Source organism: Westerdykella ornata (assembly GCF_010094085.1).
Source record: "Westerdykella ornata strain CBS 379.55 unplaced genomic scaffold EI97scaffold_21, whole genome shotgun sequence".
NCBI lineage: Eukaryota > Fungi > Ascomycota > Dothideomycetes > Pleosporales > Sporormiaceae > Westerdykella > Westerdykella ornata.
In genome coordinates, this window is record NW_022986871.1 from 255,244 (window position 1) to 276,284 (window position 21,041).

A 21,041-nucleotide genomic window follows, 5' to 3' on the forward strand; every position below is an offset into this window, starting at 1 on the left:
GCCGTGGACCGAAGGCAGATAGCCGAGTTCCACTCAGAAAATCAGAGTGAATCCCTTCTCCTTAGATCTTATGGGAAATAATGCAGTCCGGGTCCTTTGTTATTGCAAATCCAGAGATGGGTGTCTCAGTGTGACAGCAGGTCATTATTCTGACGTCCCACCACTCCAGAGTGCCAAGTCCGGCGGTTGGGCTTAATAACATGTTAGCACTCTGCCGATCTACCCTATTTCGCCCTAACTCCTTATAGATGCAGCCAATTCTCCTCTTCATAGACTACCCTTACGACCCCGTCATACTAAAGACCTTCTTCCGATACCGTTTTACTTCACTGCACAGCTTAGAGTCCATCCTGCAGGCCTCCTCCTGCACGCACTCCCACATTCTCTTCTCCACATCGAATCCGAATTTCTCCACCACCCACTTTTCATCCCCCCATATGCGGTGGAAATTCCCATTCGGGTCCCATGCCAGGCCCCCTTCGCGCAGAAGCTTCGATGGATCCAGCTTGGTACCCTCAGAGACCGTATGCACGAAGAAAGCTCTCGCCTTCGCCTTATGAGGCTCACGTGCAGCAATGGCATCGTCTTCGCTCCATTGATAGTCCTTGAGTATGTGGTTCGGAGGTGGCGGCTCATATGCGACGTCCTGTATAGGGTCGGCCTGCGCGGCGCCTGCGAACACATATTGGCCATTGACGGTCTGTCCGAGTGCTATCACGGGTGTCTTCACTTTGTAGAAGGGTCCCGGAGCATTGACCGCCAGGGCTCCAGCTGCGAAGGTCTCCTTGTCGCCTTGTCCTGGCCCTCCTTGGGCTTGGAGCGGATAATAGTATTCTGGGCCGTAATAATTGTAGTATACCATCATCAGCAAGCTCTCGCGGTGGTGGTGTTTGTTCAACAACAGCTGCCCTGACTCGGTGCCGCGGTTTACGGGAGGCTCTTCGATACCGGCTATGTGATAGAAGTGCGATGATGCTGCATTCGCATAGAATCCCGGCCATGTTACGAGCCCGTGGGTGGTATAAGGGGGAGACTATGCGATGATAGGTCAGTAAACGGTGGAACACTGCTACAGCAAGAGTACGTACACTCAAGAGTGGCGTCGGATCATGCACGGGAAAGGAGTCGGCGTCCAGGAAGAGAACATGCTCAAAAGACGAAAACAAGATGGCGAGGACTTTGAACTGGAAGTGGTCTGGAGGGGCAACGTCCGCCTCAAAGTATATGTCGGAGATGACGCGACAGCGAGCGTTCAGCCGTGGGAGTATCTTCTCGCAGGTATCCACCACCGTCTCATATTCCGCTCGGTCACCCAGAAATACCTCGACAGGAAGCGAACAGCCTGTGCGGCGAAGCATTCGAAGAGATACCAGTAAGACAGTGAAGAGCTTGAGGCCCCCCGTGGTAACGATACCTTTGCCCTCACCGACGGGGAAAGCGGGGGCGAGGCGGCGCGCTGCAAGCCTCATCTGGCGATGGGCTCTCGTCAGCTCAATCTCGTCTTCCTCGGGAAGATTTAGCTTCTTGGGCCTCTGTTTTTCCAACAGTGGTTCCCAGTTCTTGTCGTGGTCGGACATCTCCCCAGCGGTGACATTGATGGGAGCACACTGCGGTCGCGCTGCCTCAAGAGCAGTGGCCAGGTCCTTCCAGAATGAAACAAGCTGAGGGTCATACGCTCTAGAGGATTGAAGATTCAGTCGGTTAGTCAAAATATCCAAGGAATGCCCTCGAAAGCCACCAAAGACGACCGCCGTAAATGCACATCCGAGAAGCAATGTGGCTACCCATGTACCCAACGTTGTCAGATGAGTTTGCCGTAGCAACATAACGGGCGGCGAAAGAAGAGAAACATCTGATGGAGGAACAAGGCGAAGTTAATCGCTGTGGAGAAATAACGAGTGTGAGCCTGCTCGCGACGCAAGGGAAAGTCTCAAACCTCCTTCGTAATCTTGAGTGGCTTGTCTTTGCGGCCATTGCATTCACTAATACAGCACCCTCCTATCCAGAACGACAGGGATGTGGTAATGGCCCCAACGGCTAACTGCCATTTTAGTGCATTCTTACACCAGAGGATTTCACGCATGCAATTTTGTAGGACGCTGACTCCTACTTTTCCCGCTTTTGAGGACCAATCATGGCCTATCATTGGTTGATCCGACAGCTACATTGTTGGATCACGTTTATTTGGGGGCGCATTTGCTCTTCGTAATTTGTATGTGGCCGGACATGGCGAATAACATCTCATGCAAGCCTGCATGCTTGATTAAAGCTGAAATCGATCTAGGAGCTGCTGAAGGTTGAATCTCGTATTGGCTGCCAGCTGGAGAATAACGGCAGGCATTAGGGAGCACCCACATAAGTAATCCGGAGCACCCACATAAGCCCGCCAGAGGCCTAGAACAGGCGCGTATTAGCTGAATCTTAAGGTTTTACAATGGCGGAAGGGAAGAGAGAAGAGAAAGCCTACACTGCTTGTTTTTACATAGAAAATCTGCAATATTTTTACAGATTTAGACTGCGCGTGCCTGTATTATATAGAGTTTATTTTCTTTGCAAGAAAATCTCTAAAAAGATGCCCTTAAAAGCCGCTGTTGCACTGCTGTTCGTGGATTTTTAGGTGCCTCTGGCGGGCTTATGTGGGTGCGCCGGATTACTTATGTGCGTGCTCCCTAACGTCTGCCGAGAATAACTCTTTCAGCCCTACTCCGTTCCGCTACTGCCAAGGCCGCATGGGTATTTGAGCTCCCTTGCCCTTCGCGACCCAATAACCGCACTTGGAATCGCTCTGTTTGCAAGGGATTGCCTTCTCTAACTCCTCTGCGTCGTCAAGGGAGGCGTTGTGTGTAAATGTACTGTAACAATGGAGAGCGCACATCGGCAGGAATCCCAGGGAAATGTTCACTCGACGCCTTTGAAGGGGGCTACAACCCTTAATATCAGTGCAGGTGCGTCCATCGGAAACGGGGACAACCAGTCACACGAGACTTTGTCCAGGAAAATGTTTCGATGCAAGTCGAAACTCCAAGAGCGGAATCCGCTTGTACTGATGCTCTCGCGACAAAGGACGCCCACATTGAAGCCTACTCAAGAAACCTGGTGTTGCCATCAAAAGCAGCATGCTGTAAGGCTCTGAGGTTCGATTTCTTGAGATACTGTATTCTTTTGATTGAAAACATTACATACATGATATTTTTAAAGGGTAGAGAGAGACTATTACACGATAACCGCTACACGATATCATTCCTGCTCGGCTTACTGCTGGGCCATCCGCCATCCTCGTGCGAATGTTCACTCGCAGCGCTCCAACTGCGAGCGTTCCCCTGATCCTTCACCGCCTGCAAGTCCAATCTCGAGCTCGCCACCTCTTCCTGCATCCTCACCTCCGTTGTGCACCAAATCTCCCCACTCTTGCCGGCATCAGTACCTGGCTGAAGGATATTCTCCTCACTGTGCGCGTCCTCACTCCTCAGGGTCTTCAACTTGGTCCCCTGCATCACATCACTCCTCGTACCCTTTGTCCTCGACGTTCCCATGTCGCCATACATCTGTCCGTATCCGCGACCGGAAGGCTTATTCGAATCGGTAACAAGGCCGAAATTGACGAGGACCTTTTGGAACAGCGAGCGGAGACACGGGATGCAGGCTGCAATCAAGCCGACCACCTCTTCGAGAATGGTCCACATGGACAACTTTATCCCCTCGTTGGTCATGTCTTTTGCGATCCCCCAGTTTGCCGCTACCCTGACCTTCACGATAGAGGCGGTTGCCGCGAAAACGCCCAGTCCCATTAGCATTCCAATAATGACGCGCTCGCGCATCGGCCGTTGCACCTGTCATTCCGTTAGCAGTCCAGTAAGGACGGCTTCGCGAAGGGACTATAGCACTCACCTTTCGGAGGAAGTTGATGGGCATGAGAGCCAGTATGATGTCCGATGCGATGTTGACTGCCGATGAGGCAATACTGCTGGCGCGGACGGCCTCGGCGCTCCAACACTTTGCTGGTTTGAGCTTGAGGAGATCCCAGGATCCGCTCAAGGGAATGCATTGCGTCGTCAAGGCAATGGTACAGTAGACAGCCAAGAGGATATGAACCCCTATCATGCCCCACAGAAACCGGCGCCAGAATTTGTCGTTCTCGAGCCTCAGGAGCATGGCGGTCACGGAGCATTTGATCACACACATGGACCACGCCCATATTGGCTGAGACACAGTGACATATTTGAGCTGTTCCTCGATATCCACCATTGTCATGTTCGCTAGGTCGGCGCCGAACCCATATGGGACTGAAACGAGCAGCAAGATTGAATCGACGAGGACGAGGGGCTGATATTTGTTAGTATAGTTGGTATAGTTCTGGCAGATCGCCACGTTCTGCCAGAAAAGGTAAGGAATCTGTCCTCACTTACATATGCAAGTAGGATCAGATAATCGTCCGGACCCATCCGGAACACTGGGAACGTCCTAGTCCATATCCGACCTCCAAATAACAGAGCTGCTATAATATTAAGGGCGATAGTAACCGCTACGAACTTCCGCGCTGTATCTACTGCATCCTGTGAAATCGTGGCAGGTATTAGGGCTGGATTCGGAAGTCCTGCAGCTGGAGAGCCGGCCGCAATCGTTGCCATCGGTGACTGTTGTCCACGTCCACGTCCGCGTCCACGGGGTTTGGTAACGATTCAAGGTAGTGGCAGTCCAACCAAAACGACTGAAAAGCGTATACAAGCAAAACCAACAAGAACAAAAGAAAGATCGGGATGGCCGTATGCACGTAATACGGTAGAAAGAAACGGATTCAGAAGAAACGTCCCGAAGGAATGGAAACTGCGCTGGTATACATACCCATAAGCCGGGTTCCCGGTCTCCTGGCAAAACCTTAATCTCAACTCTAAATCGAGGGAGCGCATCCGCGGGCACCATAATCGCCACCGATGCGGGAACTCCCTCTCAGCATGCCTGGGCGCGGCGGAGGTACGATGAAATTCAGGAGATAGACTGGCTTCGCTCCTCCTGAGCCCACACCGGACTGTGGGAACTACGCAGACGGGGCATGGATACCCTACGATTGCCATGCTGAGGAATACCACCTCAGGGTGCCTACTAGTCCTTAACTTCAGTCTAACGAGTACCTACCTGCATTGAATGGCGCAAATGCACCGAAGCAATACCCCACATCTTGTGCGTCGGGTATACCTAGGTAGTAGTGAGAGGGGTGGACCGCAGGACTGGTCTTGGGCTTGTTAATAGAGTTCTACCCTTGGAAAATTCTTCGCGTGTCATCTCGAATAAAGGCGTTATACTAGACCCGATGGGGCAGTGATTCGGACTAGACGGAGACTGACAGTCAGACCCTCCCGCATTTTGAGGACGGTTGCCGATCGTGACTCTGTGCTTCGTGAGTGCTTCGCAGTCGCATCTGTACCTAGTATCGTCAGACCATCATGCGAATATGTATGAGCTCTGTCAGTCACCTGGAATCAAGTCCGTTCCTCCCAATGACACCCCCAGGCGCTCACACGATTAAGGGAAGTCGCAGCGACTAAGGCCACCGAGGCGACGGGGACTGGCAAAGGAGAAGACTTGGCGGTGGAGGTTCAAGCGACACGGACGTCGGGGAATGCTTCCCGAGTTAATCCCCGACATACTCCGTACTAGGGTTAGAGGAAGTTCAAACTGTAAACTTATTACATACTCCCTACTGTGGTTAGACCCTGATTCCATTCCTTCTTTCTTTACGTGCATCTCCTGTTCCAGTCCCCAGCCTAGACGGTCAGGAGAGAGCGATTACAGTGCCGAGTGCGGAGTACTCAAGCATGCAATCAAACTGAGTCTGGAATTCGAATTGCCGAGGAGGGAATGACGAGGCAGCTTCGACATTATGGTTGAGCAAGGCATGCATGGCAGAAAACGTCAGGAGGCGATAGGTCCCACAGTGGAAGAATTGGTGCAGAGTGCCGCGTACTCTGTGTACCTATGTAGCCCGGAGACTCCCATATCTCCAGTACATGCGGAGTATCCAGTCCCTATAAAATTGCCACTTCCCGAGGGTCGCTGAGAAGTCCGATTTCAGGGACTCGCAGGTTTCATGGATGGCCAGACAATGGGTCAGGAGCCAGAGTTGCGATGTGCCTGATAGTATCTACGTCTGTTCGTTTCAGGGCGTGCCGAAATCACTGAAGGAACGCCCGTCGAACAAGGGACCCACGACTGGTGATCGATAGATCACCCCACTTATTATGCAAGTCACTCCCGGAGACAGCTGGTCTCGAGGATGCGGGGCCAGCCAGGCACAACACTCTCAAAAGGTTCTGTAACGTGTGCTAGAACACGGGTTTGGATGTTCGGATCCAAAAGTCCGCCTCACGTGGAAACGTCGACGAATAGGGATGTCTTGGTCGTGTATTCGTGTGAATTGGAGACTTCGGTAATGCCGGAACGTTAAAGTTCACCAACAAATCATCAGATCGGAGTGTCGCTAGCGCCGGGGAGTGGCGGGCGCACTATTGGAAGTGGCCTGGCCTTTGCCTCCTGGTTCTTAGTAATCCCATTCCGACCGATCCACAGAGTACGGGAGTTTGTTGCGGACTTGTCAAAATGGATGGGTTTGCCTCAAAACTGAATGAAGGTTGGCAATTGTAAGGAGCCGTTACGCTACTAGGGTTTGCTGACAATTGGAAAGCAAGTTCTCCCCACTCCACGGAGCCGGTAAATGTACCTTGAGTTGGCATGTAGGGTACTGACTGCCTTTTCCCACTGCTGCTAGAAAGTGGACCACTGAAGTCAGGGAAGGCCCCTCAACCTAGGTATCAAACCAGCGGCAGTCTCTCAGGCCAGATACCCTGAGTCGATCCATGAACGTGGCTTAAGGGCGGGCTCTAACCTTCACACAGCCAATCACTTCCTTCAAGGTTGTCACTGTGCCCTGCGACCCTTTGCCCCCCTTGGGTTTTCCATCGGACGTGAAAAGAGGAGGTAATAATGGGAAGAGCAACTACTAGGTACCGTAGGGTAACCGCCAAATCTGCCTATTTTGCAGAATCTGTCCGACTACAGCGCTAGACAACGCTTACCTGTTGCATCGTGGAGCATACATAATCAACCGCGGTCGGAAGGCAGTTTCGTTGAAGCAATTTAAGCTACAGGTAAGTAGAACTATGTAAAATGACCCTTACGATCCTCTCCGATCCACTGTTTTTTCCCATCGGACGCGGTAAGAGGTTGTAGAAGCCGCGGCAGATTATCTGCAGCTAACCAAGGGGAAAGGGGGCTTGAAAATCCTAAGTAAAGATATTAGGAGCTTTCATCACTTGTGTCCGTCAAAATGGCAAAGCGCGGCGCAGTGAAGAGGCGTTCGACGAGATTTGTCAAATCTCAACAGCTCCTCGGAACCTTAAAATATTGCCACCTCAAATAGCACTTGTCCCCGGAGCACTACTCCGTACTATGGTTGCTGCCATATGTTTTGCGAATCCGTGGAAAACCGGGTCAGAAGACGGGAGAGTGGTGGCTGGCCATTTTCCCACTTCCTTATGTCCGCTCCCAGAATCCCGATGGTGGTCTCAGCACAGCCACCAAAGCTGACAACCCAATTCACAAAATATATGGTAGCAACCACAGTGATGTCTCCAATATCGACCACTGCAGTGAACACTAAGACTGTGTTTCCTTGTAGCGGAGCTATCCTCCAAGGTTCAAACCATCCATTCCTCGAATGGCAACACCCCGAAGAGGCAGACTTCAGTTGCTACCGTGCTTATGCGGATAACTACATCGCGTATATAGTCTAATGGTTTTGATGTGTCTCACCCTACGTCTACGCAGAAGAGTCCTGATAGAGCCGTCGCGGGGAATCCGACATTATACGACGACGGGCTGTAATAGTGGAGACCGCATAGCATACTACCCGTACTACCTATCTATCCCGCATCCAAACACCCTCATTTATCTCCTGCAGTGCTTGTTTCCGCCCACTCCCGCACTACACACAACTCGCACCCCAAAAACCTCCCAAACATCATCCCATCAGTCAAAAGCATTAGGCTACATCACCCCACACAAGATACCTACACCACATCCTCAGTTCATTGACCCTACTCCTACCCCACCCCTCACAATCTCCATCGAGAAGACTGAATATAATAAATGGTATATACTTTTCCATTTCCCTTCATACCTTATATATACCCCTTCCTCCCGACGCCGAACGCGCCAGTGTACGTAGTGTGCTTAGTACCGGCATCCCCGACGGAAACCACCATAGACAAGACACCCCTGCCGGTGAGAAACCCCACGAATGCCTTGGAGAGAAAAAGGAAAGAGAGAGACAGAGGCCGTCACATTAGCAAAACCCCCGCTCCAACGAATAAAGCGGGGAGTCGTGACCTCAAGGGTATCTATCGCCCAAACCAGGTAGTTAAGCAAATCATGTATGTCCCCATCCAGAAGAACCACACGCGCCATGGCATTCATCCATCTATCCATCCATCCATTCCCGCTTGCCTAAACGCCAGGTTCATTCGTGAATCATTCCATGTGAATGGGACGGGGGAGAAAGCATATACGATATGCCAGTCCGAAGAAATCGCATGTACTGTTGTAAGAGGAAGAAGAATAGATGCAGTGGTATGCCGCTAATAGAAATACAGAAAAGAGACACCATTCAACCGAGTATGATGTCGAGATTGGAGAGGAATATGTAATCCAGCCTCTTAATCAATCAAGTACACTCTCCAGATTGAACTGGAACGTGTAATCCAGCTTTTCCCTCTCGCAATACTCCTTGAGGAAGGCGAGGCCAAATCGCACGGCTTGCAAGGGAGTCGTGTCGGGCTGGATGGGGAGAAAGTAAGGCCCGGAAAGATTCCCGGATTCGAACTTCTCGGGGGATTTGGCCAAGCGCGCATTCGTCTCCCTGCCTTGCCACGTTTTCGGGTAGTCGTTTTCGATGACTTCGATGGGAAGCTTGATTCGCGCATCGAGCATCTCGCGCGACAGCTGCATGTACTTCTCTGAGAGGAGCTTGAAGTATTCCGTCACGCGAGTATACTTGTTGGCAAGGTCGACGTGCGCCATGTCTTCGGGAGCATCGTTTGTCTTGTACTGTGACCCACGTGGAGCCATATGGTTACAAACGACCGAGCATTGCACAGCGCAGAGATAGTGTCGGAGGCCGTCGAGGTGTGGAAAGTCTTGAGTGCGGCTAGCATAAGAGATAGTGAGCGGTAAGAGGGTCTTCCAGGTGGTCTTCACGTCGCCTGGGCGACCCCGGAGGCTGTTCCACTGGTCTTGCGCCGCATACGCAACCATATATGATATTATGCACTCCAAATTGATTACTGAAGTAACTTTAGAGTCGCCTTTCGTCAGTTGTTTTCCTTTCTCGGTAAGGACATTCTGCGCTTTATGTTTTAGGGATCGGCCCATGTTATTGAAATTCTGAGATATCTGGGAGAGGAGATGGGAGTCGGCCTGCTTCCTCCCACTCAAGGAAGCCGACAACGGTACCTTCGGATCCATCGGTCTCGTATTTGATGGAGTGATTCCGGAGCGTCCAGGAGTCGAATCGGTACTCTCCACTGACGCAGTCCGTAGCATGTTGACAGCTTTGTGCTCCTTAAGCGGGGTGGAGTATGTATTTTGGCTCTTTTGCGCGCTGGACTTGTTGGACTTTGGAGGAGATGACAATGTCTGACGGGTTGGCGTACGCGAGGAATCCTGAGACGGCTTCGTCTTTTTTGAGGAATGGCCAATGGAGGCCTCATCCTCACCGCGAGGCCGCTTTTCCGCTACCTTTGTTGCAACGCCGCTGGATGCGACCTCTGGCGTAGCAGAGTCCGCAGGGCGCACCGCTTTCTTCGGCAAGACGCTCCTTTTGCTGGTGGGTTCTTCCGTAGAAATAGGCTGAGAGCTTGCAGATGTTTCGTGGGAACCACCCGGTAACAACCCGTTCTTTTGAGCCACAGATTGAGCTTTACGGGAGGCAGGCAGCTTGAGAAGCTGCGCGATCGTGGCCGAAAGCCTTTTCCCATACTTGCCGTATCTGAGTTTCACAATGAGAGATCGCTCCGAGGACTTTTCGTGATCTGATAAGACGCTGGTAGATGGTTTCCCGTTTATAGAAGCTGATCTCACCCGAGAATCGCGGGCGCCGGGAGATTTTTGTCTTTGCGGACCTTGTTCATTTGTACTAAGAACCTGGTTTTTCACGTCGGATGACGAGGCAGAGACGTCGGAGTCTCCGTGTTGACTCTTCTCGGCCATTTTATCCAGCTCCGCTTGCACGTTAGAAGGCAGGGTAGGAGATAAGATCGGCGGAAGACCGTAGGGGTTGTTGAATGTCTGATCCACAGGGGACAGGAGCGGGGGAAGACCATGTGGAGTTCCATCGGATGGCACGGTCTTCTCAGGACTCGCCTTCGGACTATCGCTGGGAAGGGCTGTTTTCGGAGGCGGTGGGATCGAAGGAGGATCCTCCTTGATACGTTTTTCGGGTACCTCTGGAGTCAGAGTTTCTGTAGCAGGCCTGGACGATGTCAGAAAAGCGTTGGGAATCGCTCAGGCCTCAACTTACCGTTTCTGAGGGAGGCTCGTCTCGGGCCTAGCGGTCGCTAACAACGGAGGATTGCTCCCCGGCTCTTTTTGCGACGATGCACCGTCGGCCTTTGAGGGTTCCACCTTCCGGGGTTCGTTCTTTGAGCCAGAGGAAATTGCGCCGTTGGCCTGCTTAGCCTTCCATTCACTCAAGCTCAACTTCTGCTTAGGGGTTGAGTGTGTCGCATTCGACGCTTGCGAGCTGGGTCGCCTGGGTTCAGTTCCGTAATCCTCTCCTGGGTGCGAGACGAAGCAGTCGATATGTAACGGGTCATGAAAGAGAAATGTCCTGTACTGCAAGTGCTCCTCTGTTGGCTCCCACATGCGCTGTCCCATCATCCAGGCTCTTTCCTCCTGCCTTGAGCGATGACGATATGGATATAAGGACGGGGTCGACAAGATGTATGGAGTAGGCCGCACAGAGCGCCGAATCCGACTGAAGGAAGCTTCAAGGAGAGCAAGCTCTCTTTCGTCTTCGGCCGAGAGTACTGCGCGAGCCTGCGGCGCGCTCGCGCCAATGCTAGGGCGACGGCCCGGAGGAGGTTCAGAGGTGGACATGACGGGCGCCTCTTCGCGGGGGCATACAATTGGGACGGTGTGGAGCCTCCGCTCGTGGAGAGGAAGGGCAGAAGCTGCGAACTCGAGGGAGAATAGTCGAGGTGGAGAGGGTCATGGAAGGACTAATGTGTATACGAATTCGTGGAGAAGCCACTCCAATAGGTGGGGCGCACAATCGCCGGCTGAATAGAAACAATATCAGTCAATGCGCACAATAGAGGAGAGTTGGTGAGTGAAAGCGCTTCGCCAACTCACCTGGCAGAGAGTAGCAGCGACCCTCAGCCTTTGGATTGCGCGTGAGCTGCCAGCAGACCGTTTGATCATTCCGGCCAGGCCTTGGTCCGCGGACAGGCGGACGTTTGAACTTGAGGTCCGGGCGACAGGCTAGCACGGTGATGTCCCATACAAAGAGAGTAGAGCTGGGGTTGAAGAGCAAGCACATCGAAGACGTGATGGAGTAGTACATAGGCAAGTGTGGATATGGTCTTGGCGGATTGATGATACTCCGAAGGACGTGCAGCTGATTGGTCACGCATCCCCGGGGCCGTGCGGGAGGGCTAGCGCCAAGCTATGGATACTACCGATGTCACCACTGTGGTGAGGGTAGCGATCTGGGGGTTTACGAACTGGTGGTCCGGCACACAGCATGGAGTGAATTGATGGATATTGGCTGTCTGTGACGATAGACGAGCAAGAAATACACCGGTACCTTCGTAGACAAGCCAAACATTACTGAAGTGAATTTTTATAGCCTGCTGATTGTTCAAACATTTGACGACAAGAGCAGATTCATCCAGGACCTCCCGTCGTCCAAATCGGCTCCACCCAGTGATACACATCCCAGCGCAATACCCATCCTGATGGAAGTTTCAGAATCTCAGTTTCAGAGCTTCGGCTTCAGAGTTCGTCGTCCTCCGTCTCGTCATCATCTGGAGCCGGCGGTGAGGGTTGTTTCCGGGTCGCCTTGTTCCTAAGAAAAGGCAGCTCGCGTCTTGGAGGTGGCTCGGTTTTCGACGACGGTGTTGCCGACGTGCTTGCGCTCTCCGATCTGACTGTCTTCACTTCTGGCTTTGCCGCAGCAACAGCAGTGTCTTCTTCGTCCTCCGTCTCATCGTCGGTGCTTCGATCTGGCGTTTCCGCCTCCGGGCCTGATGCATCGTCCTGCTCCTCTGCTTTGCTTTCGTCGATCTCCATCTGAGCACTGTCGGACTCGACGCTGACGTCTTCTTCGGGAGCGGTCGCTTTTCTTTTAGATGCACGTGATTGTCCAGCTCTGCGAGGTTTAGTAGTTTCCCGAGCGGATTTGACAGCCGCAGCTGAAGCTGGCGTTAGTACATATAGGAAGTGGTATGGAGCCATTCTTGGGCTCACCGGTTGCTTTGTCCACTTTGGCCCCTGCCAGAAGCCGAGCTTGGTCCCTTATTTTCCTCTTCTTCTCGTTTAAGAGCACCATGAATTGCTGTAACATGGCCGTCTCAGTCTCTTGTTTGGTCTTGATAAAATCATCTAGCTGGGCATTGAGCTTCTCCATTGCGGCGCTCTTGTCCTCTAGCATGGATTTTAGACGCTCTATCTCCTTGAGGGCTTCGTTGTGGGCCTTGCTTGATGCATAGGCCCAGGCAATAGGGTCGATTTCCTCCTCTTCTGTCCTGGCTAGCACGATTTCTCCCAGCGTGACCTGCTCTGTTTAGTCTGGTTACATAATCGCGTCTTCGGATGAAGTACCTTAATACCCTGTACGTCTCTTCGCAGGGTGACATGTACTTGGTCCTTTGTGAGGGTATATTCGATGCGCACATTCTGCAAGAGGTCTTCCTGTTTCTTCCCAAGCGGTTTCTGAAGCAGGAAATGAGAAACGATGGCCTCCCACTCGTCGGTGCTAGCTTTGTGTTTGAGAGCTCCGATGTTTCGCTTCTTCACTGGATTTACGCGTCAAAATCGGTTGTTCAGGTCCATATTGACACTTTCTTACGCTTGGTCACGTAGCAGTACTCGCCCTCGCTCCCTACCAGTCGCACGTCCAGGGGGTCTTCGCCTGTTTGCTTCACTTCGATGACGAAGCCGGGCTGGCCTTGGGTGGCGGCTGGGATAGAGATGATATGCGTGTCTCCACCAGCCATGATGATCCCTTGCAGATGAATAGCAATGTTAACGTCCTGATAGTACAACTTGGATGTAGCCAATGATGGAGAAGCACTTGAAGGAGGCTTGGGGCAGACCTGGCGGACGTAATACACGCCCTTGGGTCAGGAAGAGGGCCTGTGCCTGCTGAGGAGGGGAGAGGACGCGGTGCCTCGTCACGCGACGGGAGATTGGCGTGACGTTTCAGATGAAGATTGAAGGGGTGGTGGGTTTTGTAAGTAAAAAGGCCAGCTTCTGTAGGGGAAAGAAGTGGGTGGAGATGTGAGCTCTGAGCTCGAGCTGTGTGCTTTGAGCTCCAGCTGGTGATCAACTAGCTTTTGCGGCGCGGGTTGCTGCCTGCAATCACCTACTCGATACAACTGCTGCCTCCAGTACAGAGAGACGGCTCGACAGGACAACAGAATAGCTGCTGGAGCAAAGGCGCTCAGCTATAGAGAGACCCCGGGTATAGGACGGATGAAGGGGGGCCAGAGCCAAGCTTTTTAGCGTGTGGGTAGAAGTGCTCCGAATTCTCCGAGCAAGCCATGCCCGCATAGCCAACTGCTGCCTGTGAAGCTCTACCACAGTATGCATGAAAGTCACCAAATATGCTTGCGGCCCCTCGGACAGGTGCATAAAGCTGCCACGTCCAATGGGCCAACGCCTTCAGAGACCCAGATTCAGCAACAGCGACTCTGACAGTCCCATCTCCAGACAAAGTCCAGGCTTCACCTCACAACGAAAGGGACTTCCTTAAGAAGTTTATGCGGAGGATCCAACGGCGTCAACCCCATTCTCACGCTTTCGCGATCGAACAGACCCCCAGCAAACCCACAGAAATGCCCGAAGGCAGCCCCCAATAGGCCAGTAAAAGAGAGTTAGATAGGGGAGAGGGGAGATAGTAGACTTACTGACAGCAATTAGTTAATAAGCGTTGCGCCTAATCAAGTTAGTCGCAGCATGTAACGGTCGGTAACGGTAACGGTACAGGGGACAGGCAAGGGCAGGGCAGGACAGCGGATTTACTTACAGCAATCAATCCACAAACCACCACCACGACTGCCACCACCACCACTGCTTGTATTCGACGTCGGTAACTAGCTGTAATTAGCAGCAAGAGGTTAGTTTGTCCGTCCGGTCCGGTCCGGTCCTTGGAAAGTGGGAAAAAAAGGAAATGTGGCCATCCATGTGGAAAGAGAAAAGGAAATGTGGCCATCCCCATTCGGTCCTTGGAAAGTGGAAAGAGAAAAGGAAATGTGGCCATCCATCCATTCGGTCCTTGGAAAGTGGAAACGGAAAAGAAGATGCAGCCCCTACCAAGAAGAATGCCCATAAAACTCCACCCCAACCCCATCCCGCCTCCTCCTCTTCCCTCCTCTCTCCTTCCCTCCTCTCTCCTTCCCTCCTCTCTCCTTCCCTCCTCTCTCCTTCCTGCATCCTCGCATCCTATTCTCCATCATGGTTCGCAACGTCAGGTCAGCCTCAAGGACCGCTGTCCAGCAACTTAAACTTCTTCACCTCAAGGACCAGACAGCCCAAGAGAGGTGGCATGGTCAAGTGTACTAGCCAGAAGCCCAAGAGTGGCATCACTTTCAGTGGAAACCACATTGGAGGATGGGATGAGAGGAGGAGGAGGAAAGAGGAAGAAAGCAAGGTGCGGGGTGAGGCTTTTATGGTTCAGTGTTCTGTAGAGGAAGGAAGGAAGGAGCAGTGTTGGGATGGAAGGAGCAACTATGTGCATCTATGAACTCTGCGAACTCTACGAACATTAAAAATCTTGCATCTCTCATCGGGCTGAAATAACTAAGTCCTAATACCCAATACCTTCTCATTTGTGTCTTGTCCCAGTAAAATGGGCGTCAAAAAGCGTGGACCCTCGAAGCGCCCAAGCAAGAAGAAACGAGAGAGGCGTCGGCAACAAGCGGCAGAGGCATTGGCAGCAGCAGAGCAAGCCGCAACAGCAGAGCAAGCACCAGTAGTAGGAGATGCTGAGGAGACGGAGAATAGGGTGCAAGACGTAGAAGAAGAGGTCCAAGAGAATGAAGATGCAGCAGGAGGAGGAGAAGGGGAAGGAAACGAAGAAGGAAGCCCAAGAACAGTTGTACCTACTCCCAATCCTTCGATGTGTACACTCTCTTATCTGCAGAACTATTGCTAATGTGCGTTACAAGACCGTTACTCCAGCTACTTGCCCTGTTTTGCCTACCCCTAACCCTTCGGTGTGTATACCCTCTTATCCCTAATTTGCAGAACTATTGCTAATGTGCGTTACTAGACCGTTACTCCAGCTACTCGCCCTGTTTTACGCTTTTATTTCTGCCGCTACAGCAATAAGCAAGCCTCAGTAAGAATGCATTCAACAGGACAGACGGCCGCCCAGTATACGTTAAGTCGGCTGAGCGCATACGCTGATTATCGGCGCTTGGTAGACCAAGTTCCAATCATCGACAGCATCTGCCTGTCCCACATAGGTCACCCATACAACCAAATCCCAGCCCCTGATATTCATGGGCATATGTTTGGACAGCTACGCCCAGTATTTTACACATTTCTCGACAAAATATCCCGGTTTTCTGCGCAGTATCCAACAGGCAGGATTGAAGTATGGGTGCTTGGCCTGGATGGGCTCACAACCCATCCACAGGGCCACGACGCCTTGTGGGAACGGTGGCCGCAACATGACATTACATTCCATCACATCCAGTTTCATGGTATCGATCGCCTTCAGCCTGTCCAACAGTACCTTCGTACAGACCACGTTGGTGTTTCTCACCTGCCCCCTTTTGATGAAACGCTCTACAATAACCCGAACCCAGCACCAAACATTGCCGCTATGAAAACAATGCTTCAAACGGCATATAATGGCAGAGGTCTCCAAGGATCAGATCAGTGGAAAAATCAAAACCGCAATGGGTTGCCGGGGCCAACGCCCCCTTGGCTTCAATAGTGCATGTTGGCAATGCAAGAGAAGGAACGTGACATATATGTTATTTAGTCTCTGCTACCATTACATAACCGTTACATAAGTCGATACACAATACGTAGCTTTAAGAGACGTGTCACCGTCACCATCACGGGCTCTGCTTAGAAGCGAATCGACAGAAGTTAGAGAGGCGGACTAGGAGGATGTTAGTGGTATAGTATGGACTGATGCATAATAAAATGTGATTGATTGGTTGAAGTTCCTATTGTGCAGGCTGCTGTATACATTGTATACAGAACATAACTGTCTGTCCACGGAGTATCTCTTTCCCTTCCTATCCCATCCTTAGCAGCACTGTTGACTCCGTCTACCCTCTCCTTCGTTCCTTGGGCAGCATGGACTAGGTAGGAATAGTAGCTATTTCTGCCCTACTACTAATTAGTAACTGTTACATGACCGTTACATAAAGACAGGACGTACTATGACTGCTTGTCTAAATCACGAATAAAATGCTGTCCTGGCTTGCTTTCGAAAATCAGATCAGTAAAGCCAATGCTAGTTATAACTTGGCAATTAGGGCTAATTAATACGCAGGGGTCGCCCTCTGTATTCTGTTAGCACTGTGTCCTAACATAGACGCATAGACTCACTCTTCATAAGCTCATAGGCGCTCTTCCGATCTAGGAGCACTGGCTTCTTGCTCGCTACCCAGGCCTTGCACTCTGTGCAAGCTCCAGATCCACCTTTAAGATCTAGCATCCAAGCAATCAAGCTAGCAGCTCGAGGGTTAACAACGCACCACACCCCCTCTACTGTGAATTTATATATGGACTCGTGATCTTCGTGTGGCTGCATCTCCCTGCAGGGGAGACATGGAGTACTCGTGCCTGGTACAAAAAGGATGTCGTCCTTCCTCTATACAGCTGTAAGCATAAAACAAAACAGAAGCAGCTTAGTAGCTAAACAACTTACCTCGGCATCAAAGTGGGCTGCCCAGTTAAAATCTAACTCGGACTCATCGGACTCACTGTCTGACGAGATGTCTTGCCGGTTAGTTTTGCTTTGCAATGCCTTAAAAGAACTCAGAGGAGGCTTAGACCTGCAAAAGGTTAGCAAGACCGTTACTAGACCGTTACTTCTATTTAACTTACATCTTCTTCTTCCCTGCCTTCTTAGTAAGCCCCTGGGGACTGGTCTCCCCGTTGGTTTCCTCATCTCCGCCGTCCTTGCGTTGGCTCTGTTCACCGAGAAGACCGTAGGACTGAGTATGAAAGTCATCTCCTTCTGGGATAGTCGTCGACCTGTAGTTATATTAATGAACCGTTACCTAACCGTTGTTTTGAAGCAGAGGGTAAGCCTACTCATTGCCCTCTTCCCCCTCTTCCCCCTCTTCCCCATTACCCTCTTCCCCATTACCCTCTTCCCCATTACCCTCCTCCTCATTGCCCTCCTCCTCATTACCCTCTTCCTCTTGCGCGTCCCTGCGAATAACGTTAATAAACCGTTACCCAACCGTTACTTTTAGGGGAAGCTTACTTTCGCTTGCATTTAACCCCACGAACTAGGGCTGTCAACCTTGGACCTCTTTTGTTACCATCATTAGGCTTGTTTGCTGCTGCCTTGCTTTTTGTACTCTTTTCCCTCTCTTGCGTTGGAGGGCCGTCATCGACCTGGTGTCTCGGGAAAAAGTATGTATAGGAATCTGGGTTTTTTACAACCGAGTTACCAGTACTACGTCCCTTCGTGACTGCATAGTGCTCGACATGATTGGCCCATGATCCAACTGCAGCAGTAATGTTGCCTACAACGGCGAAGTCCTTCTGTTGTATAGTAACACGTCCTGCATGGATGCAGGCATAGTTGACCGCTATTTAAACGCATTAGACACCGTTACGCGACCGTTACACAGAAGATGCACATACCAGTAAACCAGGCGACTAAGTAGGCCTCAGCAGCTTCCTGTATTGCCCCTACAGCTCCGGCCTGCATGCGGATATCTGATTTGTCCATGTCCTTTAAGACTTCTTTCAAAATTCTGACGAGGGGAGTTCTTTTAATTAGAGGTTCCCAGCTTTGCTGCAAACGGCGGATTTCCATCAATGCCCTTGTTCCAGCCTTGAAACGCCGCTTCTTCTTGTTCTTCTTAGAAACCCCCATTGCTGGTAATATTAGATAACGACCGTTACAGAACCGTTACTTCACTTACCGTTAGCTGGGGTGTTAGAGAGTGTTTTGCGCGGTGTTTTCCCGGCAACGCTCTTTCGAGCCTTGGATGGGGCAACTCGTGTATTTCGTTTTCCGCGTGCCATGTTGAGCGAGTAAGTGAATGCGTGCGGGAATAAGGCGTGAACTTCGATTGGATATTTGTGAAAAGTGGGGATGTAGGGGTGTGAGTATGTAGGATAGAGCAAAGTAATAGTAAAAGCCACTAGGCGGTAAGAGCGATGGATGCCAAGACGTTAGCGCGGTGCACGGGCCTCTTTCTCTTTTACTTTGCCTACGCACCGCCAATCTTCCATGCACTATCCACAACTTACTTACTGAGCTACTCTTTCAGGCTAATTGCCTCTCCACTCTGCTGCGCTTTTGAGCCTTCTAAGGTTTCATCAAGCGTTACACTGGCGTTACTTTCCAATATGCCCCGTCGAAAAGGTGGTAATTCCGCGCCTGCGAGCGCAAACAGCAATGCCTCCCCAAGCAGCCCTATCCAACCTCGCACAGCGCGGAAGAAAGCTGGGGAGTACTCGACCAATCCCCATTCAAAGCGGAAGCGTGAAAAGGCTAAGGAGCTGTCTGAGGAGCAGCTCCAACAAGAACGAGACCAAACAGCGACCCGTGCCTTTCTCTGCAGGTACCGGAAACAGTATTTGAAGAACAACGCGTCGCGGCTAGCAACCTTAAAAGAGGGCACTGAAGAATACAATGCTGTATTCGAGCGGATATGCAAGGAAGCAAGGATCGCTGGACTTGATCAACTGTATGTGTCAGAATTAAAGTAACGGTTAGTTAACGGTCCGCTAATGCTCCTTAGCATAACCAAAGGCGACCACTACGAGCAGAAGCGGGCGCGTCGCGACCCTACCTACAAGCCTCTTACTCGCGAGGAAATTATCGCCAATGCTGAGCTAAAAGACAGTACGGGGCATAAACGATCTAGTACTAATTCAACCTTTTGGGACAAATTTGCATCTGAAGTTCTGGCTCTGCGGGTGCTGAACGCAGATCACGCTCGACGGGCAACCTGGCGTCATATCCAATCTGTTTGGGGGTCCGCCTTGACTAGCGCTGCCCGGATGTTCCGTGCAATGCACCACCTTACCCCTAAGGATTACGATCTGTTCCTAATGCGCCTGCCAAAGAAGAGGTGGCTAGTAAGTTACTCCTCTTATGTTTATACACAGCGCTTATTTACTAACCTATTGTAGTCAATTATCCTCACGATAGCTAGTATGACTGGCCAAAAATCTCGTAAAACCTCTTGGAAATCCTTGTCTGCTGTTAAGAACCCTCTCCAAGTCAAGTATTGGCAGGTGTTTAGCAACCGTTACAAACATCTCAGGGTAAGTTAATGTAACGGTCAGGTAACGGTCCTTTTATGTTCTAACATTGTTGTAGCCCTATGTACTCTCTGTCGTGTATCTTGCGAGGCTCGCCCGCGCTGATGCTACTGTTTCGCCACCACTGCCAGCTCTCCCGTCCTGGGGTCCAAAACCTATCCCAGTCCTTCCCTTCAATATCTTCTTCAACAGGAATGAGCGTACTATGATTACCCTTATCACTCTCTGCCAAGCGCAGCAATTTGTTGAGGACCCAGAAAAGCAAAACTGCGACGCCGAGTAAAACTGAATGGGTGACCGTCTACAAAGCTGAGGGGTTCTTTAAGGACGCAAGAATCCAGACCGCAAAGCCAGGGAACGCTCAATGGGACGTAACCGCGCTATCTGGTGCTTCCTACTGCCCAGTTCTCCTCCCTCTCCCAGGCATCTGGGGCCAGCTTCGCCAGAACATTATGACATGTGGCGGATTTGAGTACTACCCTACGCTTAGGGAGTATGCTAAACCACTTCTAGATGGCATTGTCAATCGATACGCCTCAGTACCTGCTAATATGTCAATCTGGCTCCAGCTCGCTCGGGGGCTAGCTGCAGTAGGACAGGAGGATTCTGAAGACGTTGAGATGGGCGATGATAGCGGCAAGGTGACACGTAAAACCAAGGGGTGGGTCACTGCTGATGGCACGAGGGTTTGCGAAGACAGCGAATGGGTCACTACTGATGAGGAGATTACCGATGATGAGGCTTATATGGACTGGGTTTCTACTGACGACGAGATGGCGGATGATGATGGAATAGTCAACCTTGAGGCTAGTAGTTGGTAAGGGTGTAATGGTTATGTAACGCCTTAGTAGCGTCGGGAATGTGCCCAGGTGGCGCTGGTAGGGTGTGCCAGGCATCTACAAGGATGACAAGAAGGGGTTTTCGGTGCTGTCACCTTCAATTAAATGATATTTCCTCTCCTTACCTCCTCCGTGACGCATTCACGCATTCACGCACTCAGCCGGTTGGTGGGAACAGCCAACCAGGCCTCAGCGGCTAACCATAGAAATAGGGCCTGCAAACGCCTGTAAGTAAGGGCATCCAAAATAGTGCTGGAGAAAGTCACATCTTCCATCCAGGGTGCCATCTTTGGCTGCCCACCGCGGCGCGTAGGAAGACCTACTGAGCCGTAGTGAGATAGATTGTATCTCCATCTGCGTAGTGTACGCTCTGCAACACCAAGAACCTTATATATATCGCGATCAGAAAGTCCACTGTTGAAAAGCTCGAGTGCGCGGCGCCGAACAAGTGAG

The 21,041-nt window shown here is 51.4% G+C and overlaps 9 protein-coding genes across 9 annotated transcripts; 3 read left to right on the forward strand and 6 right to left on the reverse strand.

The window, feature by feature from the left end:
- Positions 1-280: 280 nt before the first annotated feature.
- EI97DRAFT_444268 (nucleotide-diphospho-sugar transferase) lies at positions 281-1,826 on the reverse strand (the record flags this gene model as incomplete). The annotated part of the gene is made up of 2 exons (XM_033799887.1): positions 281-1,033; positions 1,089-1,826. The coding sequence occupies 2 exons, from the start codon at positions 1,824-1,826 to the stop codon at positions 281-283; spliced, it is 1,491 nt and encodes a 496-aa protein (XP_033651800.1).
- Positions 1,827-3,227: 1,401 nt separating this feature from the next.
- On the reverse strand, positions 3,228-4,628 carry EI97DRAFT_444269 (uncharacterized protein; the record flags this gene model as incomplete). Its single annotated transcript, XM_033799888.1, has 3 exons — positions 3,228-3,830; positions 3,889-4,323; positions 4,407-4,628. The coding sequence occupies 3 exons, from the start codon at positions 4,626-4,628 to the stop codon at positions 3,228-3,230; spliced, it is 1,260 nt and encodes a 419-aa protein (XP_033651801.1).
- Positions 4,629-7,852: 3,224 nt separating this feature from the next.
- Positions 7,853-8,673, forward strand: EI97DRAFT_132551 (uncharacterized protein). Its single transcript, XM_033793131.1, has one exon. It carries the CDS (start codon positions 8,143-8,145, stop codon positions 8,632-8,634), a length of 492 nt encoding a protein of 163 aa, XP_033651802.1. The 5' UTR covers positions 7,853-8,142; the 3' UTR covers positions 8,635-8,673.
- Positions 8,674-11,271, reverse strand: EI97DRAFT_132555 (uncharacterized protein). The gene is made up of 2 exons (XM_033793132.1): positions 10,571-11,271; positions 8,674-10,522 (listed from the first exon to the last, which is right to left on the reverse strand). Exons 1-2 carry the CDS (start codon positions 11,146-11,148, stop codon positions 8,713-8,715), a joined length of 2,388 nt encoding a protein of 795 aa, XP_033651803.1. The 5' UTR covers positions 11,149-11,271; the 3' UTR covers positions 8,674-8,712.
- Positions 11,272-11,795: 524 nt separating this feature from the next.
- On the reverse strand, positions 11,796-13,711 carry EI97DRAFT_435358 (uncharacterized protein). The gene is made up of 4 exons (XM_033798839.1): positions 13,121-13,711; positions 12,874-13,067; positions 12,520-12,826; positions 11,796-12,464 (listed from the first exon to the last, which is right to left on the reverse strand). The coding sequence occupies exons 1-4, from the start codon at positions 13,266-13,268 to the stop codon at positions 12,046-12,048; spliced, it is 1,068 nt and encodes a 355-aa protein (XP_033651804.1). The 5' UTR covers positions 13,269-13,711; the 3' UTR covers positions 11,796-12,045.
- A 411-nt stretch (positions 13,712-14,122) lies between these two features.
- Positions 14,123-14,889, reverse strand: EI97DRAFT_132602 (uncharacterized protein). Its single transcript, XM_033793133.1, has 2 exons — positions 14,478-14,889; positions 14,123-14,445 (listed from the first exon to the last, which is right to left on the reverse strand). Exons 1-2 carry the CDS (start codon positions 14,704-14,706, stop codon positions 14,219-14,221), a joined length of 456 nt encoding a protein of 151 aa, XP_033651805.1. The 5' UTR covers positions 14,707-14,889; the 3' UTR covers positions 14,123-14,218.
- Positions 14,890-15,544: 655 nt separating this feature from the next.
- On the forward strand, positions 15,545-16,344 carry EI97DRAFT_502886 (uncharacterized protein). The gene has a single exon (XM_033802765.1). The coding sequence runs from the start codon at positions 15,620-15,622 to the stop codon at positions 16,214-16,216; it is 597 nt and encodes a 198-aa protein (XP_033651806.1). The 5' UTR covers positions 15,545-15,619; the 3' UTR covers positions 16,217-16,344.
- EI97DRAFT_460387 (uncharacterized protein) lies at positions 16,341-18,501 on the reverse strand (the record flags this gene model as incomplete). Its single annotated transcript, XM_033801111.1, has 8 exons — positions 16,341-16,387; positions 16,843-17,107; positions 17,165-17,291; positions 17,344-17,493; positions 17,554-17,673; positions 17,729-18,059; positions 18,115-18,351; positions 18,399-18,501. The coding sequence occupies 8 exons, from the start codon at positions 18,499-18,501 to the stop codon at positions 16,341-16,343; spliced, it is 1,380 nt and encodes a 459-aa protein (XP_033651807.1).
- Positions 18,502-18,724: 223 nt separating this feature from the next.
- Positions 18,725-20,208, forward strand: EI97DRAFT_468969 (uncharacterized protein). Its single transcript, XM_033801685.1, has 4 exons — positions 18,725-19,169; positions 19,224-19,563; positions 19,618-19,752; positions 19,808-20,208. The coding sequence occupies exons 1-4, from the start codon at positions 18,829-18,831 to the stop codon at positions 20,030-20,032; spliced, it is 1,041 nt and encodes a 346-aa protein (XP_033651808.1). The 5' UTR covers positions 18,725-18,828; the 3' UTR covers positions 20,033-20,208.
- Positions 20,209-21,041: the final 833 nt, after the last annotated feature.

What these genes read in the sequence shown, in the direction of transcription:
- EI97DRAFT_132551 (XM_033793131.1), top strand. Translation starts at nt 8,143, where the DNA reads ATGGTATATACTTTTCCATTTCCCTTCATACCTTATATATACCCCTTC.
- EI97DRAFT_132555 (XM_033793132.1), bottom strand. Translation starts at nt 11,148, where the DNA reads ATGTCCACCTCTGAACCTCCTCCGGGCCGTCGCCCTAGCATTGGCGCG. An exon ending in ACGAGCCTCCCTCAGAAACG is followed by an intron (nt 10,523 to 10,570) that starts GTAAGTTGAGGC and finishes GACATCGTCCAG; the next exon opens with GCCTGCTACAGAAACTCTGA.
- EI97DRAFT_435358 (XM_033798839.1), bottom strand. Translation starts at nt 13,268, where the DNA reads ATGGCTGGTGGAGACACGCATATCATCTCTATCCCAGCCGCCACCCAA. An exon ending in GAGACGTACAGGGTATTAAG is followed by an intron (nt 12,827 to 12,873) that starts GTACTTCATCCG and finishes TAAACAGAGCAG; the next exon opens with GTCACGCTGGGAGAAATCGT. An exon ending in CAAAGTGGACAAAGCAACCG is followed by an intron (nt 12,465 to 12,519) that starts GTGAGCCCAAGA and finishes CGCCAGCTTCAG; the next exon opens with CTGCGGCTGTCAAATCCGCT.
- EI97DRAFT_132602 (XM_033793133.1), bottom strand. Translation starts at nt 14,706, where the DNA reads ATGCAGGAAGGAGAGAGGAGGGAAGGAGAGAGGAGGGAAGGAGAGAGG. An exon ending in GACCGAATGGGGATGGCCAC is followed by an intron (nt 14,446 to 14,477) that starts ATTTCCTTTTCT and finishes ATGGATGGCCAC; the next exon opens with ATTTCCTTTTTTTCCCACTT.
- EI97DRAFT_502886 (XM_033802765.1), top strand. Translation starts at nt 15,620, where the DNA reads ATGCATTCAACAGGACAGACGGCCGCCCAGTATACGTTAAGTCGGCTG.
- EI97DRAFT_468969 (XM_033801685.1), top strand. Translation starts at nt 18,829, where the DNA reads ATGCCCCGTCGAAAAGGTGGTAATTCCGCGCCTGCGAGCGCAAACAGC. An exon ending in ATCGCTGGACTTGATCAACT is followed by an intron (nt 19,170 to 19,223) that starts GTATGTGTCAGA and finishes AATGCTCCTTAG; the next exon opens with CATAACCAAAGGCGACCACT. An exon ending in ACCGTTACAAACATCTCAGG is followed by an intron (nt 19,753 to 19,807) that starts GTAAGTTAATGT and finishes ACATTGTTGTAG; the next exon opens with CCCTATGTACTCTCTGTCGT.